Genomic DNA, 15,286 nt, shown 5'->3' on the forward strand with positions numbered 1-15,286 from the left:
ATATTTACAGAACTTACATTCAAAACCTGTCTCCTCAGAGACTTTCACCCAAGCCTGCTCCTTTTTTTCCTGGTCTCTGTAGAGTACACACGTCGTATCGTATAACTCTGGATAATGACACACCGCACGGATTGTTTTCTCCTCCATCTTCTGGCAAAGTTGGAGCCGGAGCAGGCAGTGGCCCCCCACCCCAACGTCGTCAAGTCAATGACGTCGTGGGGGAATGTCATCGCTGATTGGCGGCCACGGCAAGCCTTCACGCAAATTCACGTCAAAAGTTCAATATTTTGAACTCGAGCAAACCGCCCAAACGCATGAAAACACAAACGCGCCGTGCCAAACCCCCCAAACGCGTCGCCCAAGGCGAATCGGTGTCTAGACGCGTCTTTGCGTTGACTTTGTATGTAATTGCGCCGCCAATTCACGATTGGCGTGGCCGTACCATAACTCTTGGCTCTCTGTTTTAGGGCCAAGGGGAAGAGGTAAGAAAAAAACCATATCTTAGAAACACAATGGCTCTCGATCACCGTTACGTCATGATCCCTTGATGCTTGCGGGCTGTCATAGCCATGGCGACTAATTATTCACTTCCAAACAAAACACAAATTTACAAAGTGATGATAAACTGATGCCAGATTAGGGTGACACATTCACAGCCAACAGACTTACACACCATTCTTGAAATGCAGTTTGTTTGCTGTGAAATCATTTTGATATAAAACAGTTTAACTGTTAAGTCTCCCCAGTTCATTCATGTTGTCTAATAGAGACCTGATGCATGTTTGCCATGGCGTCAAACTGCAGCAAGTAGCAGCAACTACAGGCGAGGAGGTCTCACTCAACATAAGATTTTTTTGTCTTGAGTAGTGGCTGATTTTACCGGCTGCCTTTGTGAGTACCAATAACTTGAAAAAGGCTGGTATTTTCCCAATAGCCAATACCGATAAAAAAATATTCAATACCTGCAGCCCTACGTCACATAGATCACTTATACTGTACAATATGTGTCATCAGCATCATCTCTGCCATCTATTTCCATCGTCTCCTGAATTATCACGTCCCGTTTGGCTCTCGTGGCAGGTTTGACGTTTGCGAGGTCGTGAACTTGGAGCACAGATGCTAATCGAGGAGTGAAAGCAGCTTTGCCTTCACCCTACCCGTTTGAGTGACAGTGATCTTACAGCAGAGAGACACTCTTTCCTCAGAGACCATGACATATTTCTCTCCTCACTGTCAGAGGAGGGGGAAAAGTTCAAACACCTCGTCCTCTTGCTAACTCGTAACATTAACCTTAAACCCTCCCTTAAGATAAATTCTTCATCTGATTAAAATGTCCACACTGGGTCAGGGTGTTTTTTTTTTTTGAGGCCTTCCTCTTTTTCTCTTTTTGGTAGTTGGGAGGGTTTTAACAGGAAGACCCACTTCTTCCTACATCATAAACTGACTGAAAGAAGGAAAGCTCTGTTTGCTGTTGGATGTGTCACTTAAACTAGTTTACAAAGGAGGGAAATTTTGAGCAGTGTGCTGCGAGCAGGATGTGGGTGCAAGAAGAGGACAGAGCAGCTGCAGGTAAGACAAAGGAGAGCAGAGTTAAAGTGATTATTTGGTACCTATTCCAGTCACTTGAAGAGTCTGGGAAAAGCTTTTCAGCTTTAAAATGAATTCTAATCAGGTTATGTCACTAACTGTGGACTTTTGGCTCGATTACTTTTGGAAAAAAATTAAATTTAGGGTTCGAGAGTGCCTTTGTTAATCAGGGTGTATGAGCTTTTTCTTTGGATTGATAAAAGTAAGAAAAAAAGAAGGTAAAACTATATCTGCTAGCCAAAATGCTAAAACTAAGCTAGCAGTCATTAGCTTAGCCTAGCATCAAAATTGGATGTTATGTTCAGAACACTAAAAATAGCATCAAGTAAACTGGCAGTTGTTAAAACACATCTACAAGTATGCTTTTTGATGTGCTTGTAGCTTATTTGCTAACTTGTTAGCTGCTAAGCTAGCTGTTTCTCAAGTGTCCAGTCTTTGGAAAAAGCTACATTGCTGTCAATTTTGGGTAAATTCTATTTATCTTTTTTTTTATAAGGGGAATAGATTTAGCTGTGCAGCTAATATAAAGCTGTAGGTTGTACCTACGTAGCTTAGCTTAGCTTAGCTTAGCTTACAGGGTGGAAAGTCTGGTTTTCCCTGAACGTTACAGAGCTAGTCAACCAGCTCTTCAGCAGCTCAGGATTTATCACGACTTGTTTTTTTTTTCTTGCACATCACAAACAGGAAACGGACATAAAGACAATCCATTGTTGTTTCAGGTTTCAGGTTTTATAGAGTCGCTTTTGTTTCACTGCACGACAAAGAAAACTTATTTCTTATTTTGAGGTCTTGGCTCAGACCAGTTCCACAAACAGAGCTTTCAGTTCTCCTGTTTTTTTGGAAACCAGAAAACTTCCTGTTTCCTCCTCCTCTAAATTCTCCTTCACAAGGTGCCTGAAAGTTCCTCTTGCAGTCTCCCTGGAGATTCTAGTTTCATTTGTAGCCATGGCTCCATCAACACTTGTGTTTTGTGACCGTTAACTAATCTCATCCTTCCTTCCTTCCACACAGAGTCTGATGCAGAGAGCAGTTTTTCATCTGATGATGATGGAGACATCCAGGTACCAGCTGAACGACAGCCTGCTTGATATACACCACATGCTCGTCTGATTATCAAGCTTGAGCAGATGTCAATCAGTTTTTACCTTTGATTAAAAGAAGTCTTAGAAATGAGGCTCTGGCTAGAAAATCCTGAATATTTCATTGTGTTATTTAATTAAAGTGAAAAAGTAAGAATAAAGTGACAGCACTGCCACCTTGATTACATTAACATTACACTGTCATTTTGATGATTCAAGACTAAAACGTAGATTCAATCAGTTTCATTCCCTGACAGTCGTGTTGGCTTGTTTTTTTTTCCTGTGTTGATGTTTGATCTGTAGTGTGAGATCCTGGAGAAGCAGAGGGATAAAGCCAATCAGAGGCTGTCAGAGTTGGAGGAAGGTAAGTTCTTTTCACTTCTGTTCCTCCTGAAGGCCGTTCAGGATCAGGTCAGAGACGGGGTCAGCTCTTCAACTGAAATACATGTCAGGCTTCAAATGACCCTCAGAATTTGAACCACATATTTTGTTTTTAGTCTCTAACCAGCTCCTGAAGGAGATCAACGTTCTGGAGATCCAGTTCCAGATTGAGCGCTCCTGCAGAGAAAGCGCTGAAGTTCTGGCTGTCAAAGTACAAATCTTCACCCTTACTTTTGATTTTATCTTTTTAAAGTTTTGCATTTCTTTCTTTGTATCTTATTCCTCTTGTTGTTTTCATACAAACAGCTTAAACCACACTCATGCACTCTTGAATTTCCCTCCGGGGATTAATAAAGTATGACTTATCTTATCTTATCTTATCTTATGCCCTCTCCTCTGCCTCCAGATGACCAAAGAGAACAAAGCCCTGAAAAGGAGGAGCCAGATGCTGATGCCTCTTATTCCAGAGTTGCCTGAAAACTTGGGTGCTGTGACCTTTGACCCGGAGAAGGACTCTACGGTCAGCAGCGATGAGACTGATGCTTGTGGGGGGAGCAGTGAGGAGACGCCGCTGCTGGAGAGCCAGGCTAGGATTGCAGGTTCATAAACTTCATCATAAAACTTTATCTCTCCTGGGGGAAACTCAGTTTTTACAGTTGCCCTTATACACAATGAAATAAGAACATTCGAGCAAAAATATATATTTTTTTTAATTTAACCAGGTTGGTCCTAGAAGAATCACGAAAAGAGACAAAACACAGTCAGTAAAAACACAAGATAATGGATTAAAAGCACGTTCTGTTAAAACAACCCAGCTACAACACTGACATCTTATAGAACCAGCCTCCATGTCTTTCATTTTAGATTTAAAAACATTCAAACACACCAGCGTTTTGAGATTGAAGTCACTTTGCAGCTGGTTCCAAGATGAGGGTGCAGAGTACCCAAACCCTCTTTCTCCAAATTTAAATCTGAGCGATTGGGACATAGAGTGTAATGAGGTCCTGAGAGCGCAGAGAGAACCGTCCGGTACTTTTCTGCATAATGAAAACACATAAATAGTGAGGCAGCAGACCAATGTGTGAGCCCCCAGGTCGCCTAATAGAAATAACATATGAAAGTTCAGGTAAAAACTGTTGTGCTGAGAACATTACAAACCCTCAAAAACAAAAATATTCACACACAGAATTAAAAAGTATATCAACATGATTTTAAAAAATGTCAAGTCTATAAAAATGTCAAAAAGAAACAAAAAAAGCACATCATTAGCCTCTGTTAAAGTCATGTTTAAAAGTTTTCAGAAAAAAAAAGGAATTTCACAATGTCATGTTAATGTTATCTATATTATTAGTCTTAACTTATTTAATTAAAATTTCTCTGACTCAGGCAGAATAAATGAACGAGGCTAACAACATGTAATATAAACTTTATTTTTTCACAATAAAAGTGTGCTGTTTTTTCATTAAACCACAAAAGAATACTGTCACATAAACATTTCTCGATAAGTAAATAAGCCTTAAAAGCATAGTGTAGCTTACAGCTGTGATAATTAGCACTTAAAAGTTAGCGACCTGAATAAAAGTTTACAAAAAAATTTAGAAACTCACCAGAAACTTTGAGGTTCAAAATTTTAAAACATGTCATAGAGAAAATTCCTTTTCTTTTCTTTTTTTTTTTCAAATTTTCAACCAAAAGGTAGATGAGAAAATTCCTCAAACTTTTGCAAATAAGAGGAAATTCCTGCACGTTGTCCAGCTTGCAAAAAAAAAAAAAATGTTATGAGCCTAGACTTCCTCAAAGCAAACAGAAATATTTCCAAAATTTCTAAATGTGATTCCTCAAAATTTTCTTAAAATTATTGAAAAAGTTTTTTAAAAATGTCTGTTTTCAAAAGAATTGTTAAGTGCGAAATACAAAGTAAATCAAATCCCATGAGTTAGATCTCGCCGAAATGTTTCCACACTTCATATTTTTTGTACACACTAGATTTTTTTTGTTTTCCTCAAAATGTTTCAACTAAATTATGACTGTGTTTGATTTGGACGTTGGGGCTTTGAAACCAAGCTCACTCGGAAATCATCAGAGCAGAAGTAGATTCATGAATTATAATGCGTTTGGTGAGACCAAAACTCATTATAACCTTTCTGTGTGTGTGTGACAGAGCTTCAGGCGTCAGTCGACGGTCTCTTAGCTGAAAAGCTGAATCTGGAGCAACAAGTGGAAGATCTGACCAAAGAGCAGACGCTCCTTCGAGAGCAGGTACAGCGTGGAACGTGTTTATTTATGTGTGTTGATGCTGTAAATCTGTGAGCATGTTTCCTTAAACGCTTTTCTCTCAGCTGGCTCTGGAGCTGGAGGAGAAAGAGGCCATACTGAGGAGGATGAACAAACAAAGCAGGACCATGAATAAAATCAAAAGAGGTAAAAAGCTCACGGTGAGAGGATCAGAGCCGCTAAATTTTCTCTGTGGTTTTTGTCTTTAAGTGTTTTTCCTGCGTTCACAGTTTCCCAGCTTGTCAGCGAGGAGTTCACAGAGATGTCTCAGAAGCTGGAGCTGGAGGAGGGCCTGAGGGCGCACGCTGAAGTCTTCGCCCACCAGGTGTGAGTGCGTGGCCCTGCGCCCGTCTGTGTGTGTGTGTGTGTGTGTGTGTGTGTGCTCTCTGCCCAAAACATTTTGTCAAACGTTCACACCTTTTGTCACTGAGGGTGACGGGTCGTGCCACGGAAAAGGAGCGGGAGTGTTGGAGCTGACCTTCCGGCGGGTGCGGGCAAGAGACGGGCGTGAGGTGGGGAGGAGGGGGCTTAAACACACACACACTCACACACACACACTCACACACACACACACACACACACACACACACAGCGCTGTCAGGGTGCTGCTGATGTGGCGGGACAGGAGAAGGGGTCTCCATTCTCTGTTTTCACACTGATGACACTTCGGTCAAACCCGGGCTGTCTGTGTGAGGCGAGGTGTTCACACACATACAAACACAAAACAAAGGGCGGACACACACTCTGGAAAAACACCAATTCACCCCACATACCCAAACACACACACTCGCACACAGAAACGCGGCACAGTCCTCCTGCCCCTGCTGCGTCCATAATGAAGGCCTTTCCTTTCAATAAACACCTCTCTGTCCCCTTCCCTTCCCGTTTGGCCCCTCCCTCCTCCGTAATTAGCGGTCATCACGGCCGCTGAAGGAGAATGGTGCTTTAAACACAACCTGTCTTTGCCCGACACCTTTATGTTGCGCCGAGCATACAGCAATTGTCGCCTTTGTGCGCAGCTTTCTCCATTTACCGGACAGGCACACAATCAGGCTCCTCGCAGGGGTCCTTACCTGTGAAAAGGAACCCCAGCCGCTCACACAATTCAGCCCCTTTTACTCTCAGTGCACGGTAAAAGACCCCCCCTGCGCTGAATGCCTCTTGTATGCACTACTATTTGTCTAAACACCAACATTCACACTTCTCCTCTGTGATGGGTGCCGGTATAATGATGCCAGGCCTCAAAAAGGAAACAATTTGGACTTTTTCCTTTTTTTCCTCCCCTGTGTGTGTGTGTGTGTATGTGTGTCTTTGTCTCTTTGTGTAGTGTAGTGTGCAGCCGGGGCTGTGTGTTTGTGTGTATGAAATCATTGTGCTAATTGCTGTGTGAAAATTGCTCCCTGCTTAATAAGAGAGAGGAGATTAAAGCGCTGCGATGGTGGACGCAGGGAGCCTCGCGATGCGTTCGCTGGCACGGAGATCACTGGAAAAGCGTTTGCTTGGGTTTTTCATTCTCACAGAGGAAACAAGGATATGAAAACCATGATTTCCTCACACTTCCTGTTCTGACACGTGCACACAGTTTGTCAGAGAGACAGAGGTCAGGTGTGTGTGCCAAAGACATTTTAATGTCTGCAAATACTCACTGATAAGACTTTTTTGAAGAATGCGTTTTTTTGACTCATTCTTTGTTGTTTTTAATATGATGGCGAAGTTCAGTCGGGGAGGGAGAATAAAAATCAATCAAAATCAAAATTGTGATTCTTTGTCCATAAAAATTTTTTTTTTTTAATTTAAATTCTTAATGTTTATAAACTGGATTGGAAAAAAGTTACCACTTTTCTCCAGCAGAGGGCCAAATGCTTTTCTCGGACTCACGTGATGTGTTTTTTATGGGAAAATATGGCTGCTAATATAGTCTGTAGGCATTACCATGTAAGCCTGGGCCAATAACTAATTTTGCGGGGCGATAAATTGTCCCACAATTATTGATGATAAACGATTTTGATGAGTTTATTGTAAGACCAAGTTAACCACTTTTTTTTGTTGCTACACACTGGTTTACCTTGCTCATTCGGTTTGAAGCCAAAATATTTCTACACTGGGGCTGTGGAGATTCACTTTACAATCATCCTCTCCTAATTTCTACTTTGTTAACCTTTGTTGCCCCTGACGAGCTCGCTTGCTGCACTCTGTGTGTTTGCGATAGCCTGATGCTAGCTGCCCCATGTCCCCCAGGAGACAAAGATTTTGAATAACTGACAAAAAGGTTCACTAAGTTCTGCGTCCAGGTGACTGAACATCCAGTCCAGGAAAATATGCATGCACATGGCGATATTTTGAGGCCGGCAAAATAATCGTGTATATTTAATTTAGAATAGAAGAGAAAATCACTTCTTAGCTCACAACTGAGAACCAGCACGTCGTCCTCACATCCTTCTCCTCACCTTGTGGGGAAACATCTGGCCTTGCACCAGTTAGCATTGACATGCTAAAGGCTGCTAACAGCTGATTTCACATGTAAACAATGCAGCCATGGTTACATGTAGGATCTCCAGACAAAACAGGAGAAAAAACAGTAAAAATATCACTGAAGACAAAACCAGTTTGGTGTCCACGACCAACTTAATCATACACAGTAATGATCTACTTCAAATACAAAGATGGCAGAAAAATTACAAGAAACTAACAAAGAAGAAAGAGCCAACAGGGTGGTGCCTAGCATGACTAATTGATTTATTGACTATTGTCCTAGCCCCGTTATCATCATCCTCTAACTTTTTCACACTGTCTGGTGTCCAAAAAGCAAACAAAAAGTTGTAAAATATCTTAAATATCGAAAAAAAAAAATCCCATCTAAAATGGCACCCCAAAATTGTAATAGAATCAAATCATGAAAATAGCATATCGTCCCAGCTCTTTAAGTTAATGAACTAGCCTTGGTGTAAAATAAACTGACACCCTGCCAACATGTTTGGCTTTTTTTTCCTGTTTTTATCATATTTAATAATCAATTCTCACTTTCTGGCTTCATATACAATAAACATCAAACAAGCTTGTGCAAAGAAACAAAAAGTTTATTCAAGACTCTTTCGCCACAACTTAAAATCAAAGCAGAAGATCTTATTTTTTTTAGAAAACAAAGCTTAGAATTTTCCTTTTAAGCCAATTATCTTGTTAGCAAAATTATTCTTTGTCTCACGTCTAATTCATCCTGTTTGCTTTGTTACTCTTCCTTAGCAAAGTTCTTCTAACGAGGCGCTCATCCTTTTCTGCGCTGAAAATATTTGATTGTGACAACCTCCTGTGGAGGGAATAAACAACCAGCCACTTTGTTTTTTAGTTTTTTCCCAGTCTAATTCAGCCTCATCGTCTTTGCTGGTGTTTCTGTTTCCTCAGAAGATGATAATCAGGACGATGTATTTAAGATGTCACAGAGGTGAAGCCAGATTTCTTTTTCTTCTCCTCAGATGTTGGTGCAGCAGAAAGAGGCTCACAGACAGAGCCTGATGCTGATTCAAAGCCCAGAGACCGGCCTGCAGCTGCAGCAGGCGCTGGAGCAAATCTCCACCATTAGCACAGCGCTGACGGAGATCCAGCGCTGTTACCACGACCAGGTGTGTATGTAGTCAATAAAAGAGGCCCAATTCGACTGTTTTGTTTTTGTTCTTCTTTTCTAAACACGTTCTGCTGTTTTTTTTTAAGGCAAAACAGAGTCAGAGCTCATTAGGAGGAAGCAATGACGTCCCTGAGCTCCAGGAGCTGAAAACCCAGCTGGAGAGGAGTGAGGAGGAGAGGAAGGCCATAGAAACTCAGCTTTGTGAGGCCAAAGACACGGTCACACAGCTCCAGGATGAAGGTAACGCTGAGTAAAAAGAAGTCATACTTAAAGCTGTTTGCGCAAAAAAAAGAAATGGTCAAAAGGCTGAAAAAGTGAGTGTACTGTTTTGGATGACAACTCCAAAACCTGTACGATTATGCATACACTGGCAACAAGAATGTAGAGAAGCATACTACACATATGTAAAGAAGCACAGTATGTTTGAAAAGGCACGCATACATTGGATGAATGTAGAGAATAGAATAGAAAATACTTTATTCATCCCCGAGGGGAAATTTAGGAGGAGTCACAGCAGCAATCAAGAAAACAAAAGTAAGAAAGGGTATAGAAAGTACAAAAAGGTCCATGAGAAAATAGATGCTGACAGCTTGTCCATCATTGTCCAGTCAGTCAGCCTCCACCTCCACAGGGTCCAGGACTGAGCTTCTTCAGCAGTCTGTTCAGTCTCTGTCTCCTGGATCCTGTCTGCTCACAGCAGGTGAAGCTCCTCCAATGTGGCATTAGCATGATGCTACTCTGCCTTCTGGTATTCCCTCTGTTGCTGGGTTAGCACAGCTAGCTCGTCCATCTTATTGGAGATAGATCTTACGTTCCCAATAACGATGGATGGAAGGACAGGTCCATGTCTTCACTTCTTAGCTCACACCTGAGAACCAGCACGTCATCCTCACCTCCTTCTCCTCACTTTGTGGGAAACATCTGGCCTTGCACTAGTTAGCATTGACATGCTAAAGGCTGCTAACAGCTGATTTCACATGTAAACAATGCAGCCATGGTTACATGTAGGATCCCCAGACAAATACAGGAGATAAAGTAGTTAACATTTCACTGGAGACAAAACCAGTTTGGTGAGAGAAGAATACTTTGCTTACAGAAACCCAATTTGTACGAAGAAAAGAGAGAAACTCTATTCCCATCAAGTGATTCAATTTGTCTTGGCATGGCACACGTTTTTTGGTGTGTCCTTTGACTAAAAATGGGACAAACCCGAACCAAACTGTACTGATCCATACTTGCTTGAGTAGCTTTAACCTTTGCCCATCGTTCCAGTTGATTTCAGTTATCACTGCTGTTTCTTTACATGTTACATTGACCACCTGTATTAAATAACGATTACCCAGTGCTCTTCTGTCTCTGTTTTCAGTTAAACATTTACGGGATAAGCTGGACAAAGAGGATAAAACAGATGAACCAGCTTTAGAATCAATTCCTGCTCCACCCCCACCACCACCACCCCCTCCTCCACCTCCTCCACCTCCCACCACCGTCACCAAGTATGTGTCACTGAAGCCAGAGCTTCCTCTATTTTTAAAACCGTTCATTTCATTCTGTTGCATAACAAAGCTTCAGATGTCTCACTCCAACAAAACAATGCATGACTAATCTGTCTCTGTTTTTATCTTTTTGTTAAAGTACTCTCGACTTCCTGAGAAGCAGGAGAAAAGATGCAGCCAGTAAACACGATCAAAACAGTGAGTCTCACACGATTCAATCATCTCAAACAGACAGCAAGTGTTGTGGTTTTTAGTTTAGAGCTGAAACAGCGCTTTGTAATGGTTTAAGACTTTGATTCATTTCCAATCCTGAAGAAAAGGCTCCTTTGGTGGACATGAAGGCGAAAGCTGTGGATGAAATGATGGAGAGAATAAAGAGAGGAATCGTCCTGAGGCCCATAAAGAAGACACAGGTGGAACAACTCTTTTATACTTCTTTCATTGGTTTGTTGTGAATTAATTTATCGTTTTCAGCGTCTGAATGTAGATTTTGTGCAAATGAACCTGAGAAGTAACATTTCTGTACTCTCACAGGAAGACGACAGCTCGTGGAAGGTCAGTTTTTTCAGACCCATCAGACTCTTTTTCTTTCATCATGAAATAATCGAGACAATCGCATAATCTCCCCAACAATGTCTCAAATCTACTCGTAGGACCAGAGGACTGAAAACAGAAAATCGGCCATTCTGGAGCTCAGGGGAATGCTGGTATTGTACTTAAAACTCCCATTCTTAGCTCCAAGGCCAAACACACGTGTGATAAATGGAAACTTAAATGAGGTTCAGTGAAGTTCAGAAAATGTGATTTGAGGCATCTTTTTCATGACAGGACAACATAAAGCGTCAGCCCCAGCGCAGACTGCCGTCCAGGAGGGGAGAAGGTCGACACGTCGGGGAGGCAGAGCTCCTGCAGGTGCTCCAGAGGAGGAGGAGGGCGATGGGAGAGAACAAGGACTTCACCTCGGCACAATCACAGGGTACAAAACATCAAACTGTCAACATTCCCAGTGTTGTTTCCTTATTAGTTTAACACATTTACCAGGAAACACACTTTTCATGCTGGAAAACAGAACAAAGCAGAACAGATGGTTGTTTGACAATAGAAAAAAGCTGCAGTTCAGAGAAGAACAGTTTTATGTAAATTCTGAACAGCCCTTTTTTATAGCAAGTCTTCAAGGGTTGAATATAAATTACGTTTCATTTCTAAAATTCTTTTATCACTGCAAGGCCAAAACTGTTAAAAAGGGAGTCAAATGTAAGAGAACTTCAAAGTTATTAACATAAACTGGATTTTAAAACAGAAAGTAGCCTTTGGTTTTGTTCCACAAATATATGATTTTGCGCCCAAAGAGAAGAAACAAAAGAAACAAAACACGAAGAGCCACAGAAACGGTGAAGACGATACACTAAGCAGCGAGCGCCTCGTAGCCAGCTGTGGCTCTGCAGCGGAGGTAGCGCCGTTTTACGACACGATGAGAACTAGAGCCTTATTTAGCGGTGTTTTTGTGTGAAAGTAACGCGCTGAAAATTCTCTGAATAAAGCGTGAATGCAGACCGATATCAGATTTTTTCGGTGGGAGTCCGTTTATTTGTGTTTTTGGTCAAGTAAAAAATGGCCCCGTCTGAGTGCAGAGGAAACCAGCAGAAGAGCAGGGAGGGGGTGTTTGGTGCGAGCGCTCTGGGCTTCTGCTGCACAAAATCACTGCTGTAGGGGTAATTTCTGCCCTAAACCTTGTGATAGGACCCAACTTGTTCCATCCCAGAGTCTCACTTTAATCAGTGAGGAGAGGACAGTGGATAGAGCAAGACACAGGGTGAGAGTGGGGAATGACGTGGGAAACAGGCCACAAGCTGGATTCAAACCATCCTCTTAAAGGTGAACTTCATGAGGCCCGACCTAGACCACTAGGCCATCTGTGCCCCAGAAACTGCTGTTTCAAGTGTTTCAGCACAGATTTAGGGGTAAACAGTTATTAATCCCCTGTTATATTCTTTGTATTTTAGAATTTCTGACTTGTGTTTGTCGCAATATATCAGCTATATCTTTCATTCTATACGTTGTTATACGGGAATATTGCTGTTACGACGAGTTTTTCTGACTTGGCAACTGGAACGCTGAACTCGGAGATGATGTCATCCCCACTCCTGACTTCCCAGTTCAGAGTAGAAATGGAACGCAGCATTAGACCTGAAGTTCCCGCTTGATGTAGAGTGCTTGACTCACTTTGGCTCCTGGCTCTAGTGGCCGGTAGAGGAACTGTGGAACCATTAATTTTTGCATATGTGTAATATCCATCAAATGTCATTTTTTCTTTAAGTGATGCACCATGACACGTGGAGTTATTTGCTTATCAGTGAATGCTCAGCCTAATCTCCATGGATTTAACCTTCTGTAATCTCTTGTTCAGACCCAGCAGCCGAACACGTTCCCTGGGCAGGTGACATCGGCAGCGCCCCCGTGCTCCGGAGGCTGAGACAGAACCGAGAGAAGAGAGACTCTCGTATCAGAGCCTCAGCTCTGATCATCAGCCAAGAAGAGTGAGGAGGAAATGGTAACTTCAGCATCACCTCCGTCTAATTATGTATCCGCTAAATCCAAAAGATGAATTTGATAATTAAAGTCCTTCCTGCAAAACTTGAAGTGATTTAAGTTTCACTTTCATTTCGACTTCACAGGAACTGAATGTCTTTGAAGACTTTTACAAAAAAATGACAGTTGCTGTTTTTTGCTGTTTTTTACTGTCACGTCAAACCAAAACTTCATCTTTGATCCAGAAAACCTCTGAATCTAAACATGTTAAAGAAAAGTTACTGGTCTTGAAGCACAGGATTAGAGGGGTATGTTGCAAACAAACTCCAAAATCCTCGTGAAAGGCTGAAGAAAAACAAGGGACAGCATTTTTGTGAGACCCCATTAAATTCAGATCTGTTTCAGTTGGTCAGAACTTGATGCGTGTGAAGCGAAGAAGAAACCAGTCAGCTGTGTTTAACCTCCAACATCGTTCCATTTCAAACAGCCGGGGTAGAGATGATCTAAGTGCAAGCTACATGTTTTTATGCTACAGGATATAGATGAAAAAAATAGAAAGCCACTTAGGTTATAGGACCCCTCTCGCCTGCTTCTCTCTTGAGGTGTCTCCCTCTTAAAGCTTGATCCAGCAGAAGGATGAAGGCGGCCATTTTTTCCCGCACATTAAAACCTCACACCTGAGGCCCAGAGGTGTCGTTGAGATAAGAGCCTCAGGTGATCTGCGCCTGTCCTCCTGACTGAAAGTATCTTTAAATGCGGCTGGTTGCCTTTTGTTTTCTCACCTCCTCAGAGAAACTGTACATCTGCATGCATGGGTGGCTCCGTGCACCACACCCTCACACCACGCCGTGCCTCCACCTGCAGATCTGGCTTTGTTAAAAGCGTTTGAAAAGGGGACGAGGTTACTCTCACCTTTGGCTCCGACACCATTTTAGTTTCTTCACACTGTTTCACATTATATATTTACTCTATTTAGCTCTTTTTACTTAAAGGTCCAGGCCTTTTCACTCTCTAATATACATATTTTATTGCTTTCGTCCTCAATCTCAGAAGGTGTTAGCTTTTGGTGCGCACTAATGTATTCTGCCCTCAACGTGTCACTGAATCAAAGCACATGAGAGGCGGCGTGCGGTGTGTCAGAAAGATCGTATCAGAGACAGCTGGGGCTGAAACTGATGCTGATTTCAAGACATAGGCAAAAAAATAACACTGTTTCTAGTTACTGGGGCCTTGATACGTCCTAGACTTACCGGTATAGAGAAATGAGAAGCACAAAGCTATAACAAACCATGTATGCAGCAGGACATTGTTTGGAAAATAAAATTGAACATCAGAAAAAAAGAGCTAGTGTTCCTGAATTTTTATGTTCTGTCTATAAAATCTTCCGTGGACTTCAACCACTAGGTAAATACGTCAGGCTGAAAACTACCAGCAGGTATAGATAGACCCACGACCAGTGTCTACACAAGAGGACACATTGAAAACCCATTTGTAAAGACGGCTGTTGAATGTTGGATAAGACAATTAATAAAGGCCTTTTGTGCGGTACAGCTCCAGGAGGAGCACTGTATCCCCCTTAACCCTTAAAAAAACTGTGTTTGTGTGTTTTTGCATTCTTACAGATGCTAAATTGAGCGGACATTGCCAACTATATTGAGATTGAACACTTTAGTCCGACTTTAATGTTATACTTCCTTGCAGCAGACTGTCTGCTACAATTTGGTGTTAGTTGCAGGTTTGAAAACGATGATGACACAGTAAATATTTCATATTCCAGATCTCAGTATCCAGATTGTTTCCAGGATCTGAATCGTACTTTAACATCTGTCAGAAATTATGGTGACCTTGTCTTGTATCATTTTCCAAAACAATCCAACCATTTATTGTGGAGTTATATACACATATGGTGAAAACAGCCCTATCTCACAATGATAAAGAATCCTCTAAAAAAGTCCTGGATCCAGAAAGTGATCCGGATCATTTCCAAAATTTAATCACTTCTTCCTTATCCCATTTTGAATATTTCCTGATAAATTTATCAAGATCCGCTTGTTAGTTTTTGAGTTATGTTGTTCACAGACAGACAGATTGGGACATAGTGCATTTGGTACAGTCATAGTTATGTCTAGAATATGGATCAATAGGCATTAGTGGGATATAAAGGTCATCTCTGCCGTATCGAGACCAGACAGGGTATGTCACAAATTCACAACAACAGGCATCGAGGGGTTAATGGCACTTTGATACTTTTTTTCACTTTTCATATAGGCTACATTATCTGTATTCTGTATCTTTTACTATTGTTATGAACTCTGCTCTGA

The 15,286-nt window shown here is 41.7% G+C and overlaps 1 protein-coding gene across 1 annotated transcript; it reads left to right on the plus strand.

Moving 5' to 3' along the window:
• Positions 1–1,063: 1,063 nt before the first annotated feature.
• On the plus strand, positions 1,064–13,060 carry shtn2 (shootin 2). The gene is made up of 17 exons (XM_074662019.1): positions 1,064–1,569; positions 2,599–2,648; positions 2,970–3,030; positions 3,164–3,258; positions 3,454–3,646; positions 5,209–5,306; positions 5,387–5,468; positions 5,552–5,646; positions 8,792–8,938; positions 9,027–9,180; positions 10,307–10,436; positions 10,576–10,634; positions 10,752–10,849; positions 10,971–10,991; positions 11,090–11,143; positions 11,265–11,412; positions 12,844–13,060. The coding sequence occupies exons 1-17, from the start codon at positions 1,536–1,538 to the stop codon at positions 12,975–12,977; spliced, it is 1,653 nt and encodes a 550-aa protein (XP_074518120.1). The 5' UTR covers positions 1,064–1,535; the 3' UTR covers positions 12,978–13,060.
• Positions 13,061–15,286: the final 2,226 nt, after the last annotated feature.

The sequence above is a fragment of the Halichoeres trimaculatus genome, unplaced genomic scaffold (assembly GCF_033239565.1).
Source record: "Halichoeres trimaculatus isolate MK-OKI-2021-1 unplaced genomic scaffold, fHalTri1.1 fHalTri1_scaffold_22, whole genome shotgun sequence".
In the NCBI taxonomy this organism is placed as follows: domain Eukaryota; kingdom Metazoa; phylum Chordata; class Actinopteri; order Labriformes; family Labridae; genus Halichoeres; species Halichoeres trimaculatus.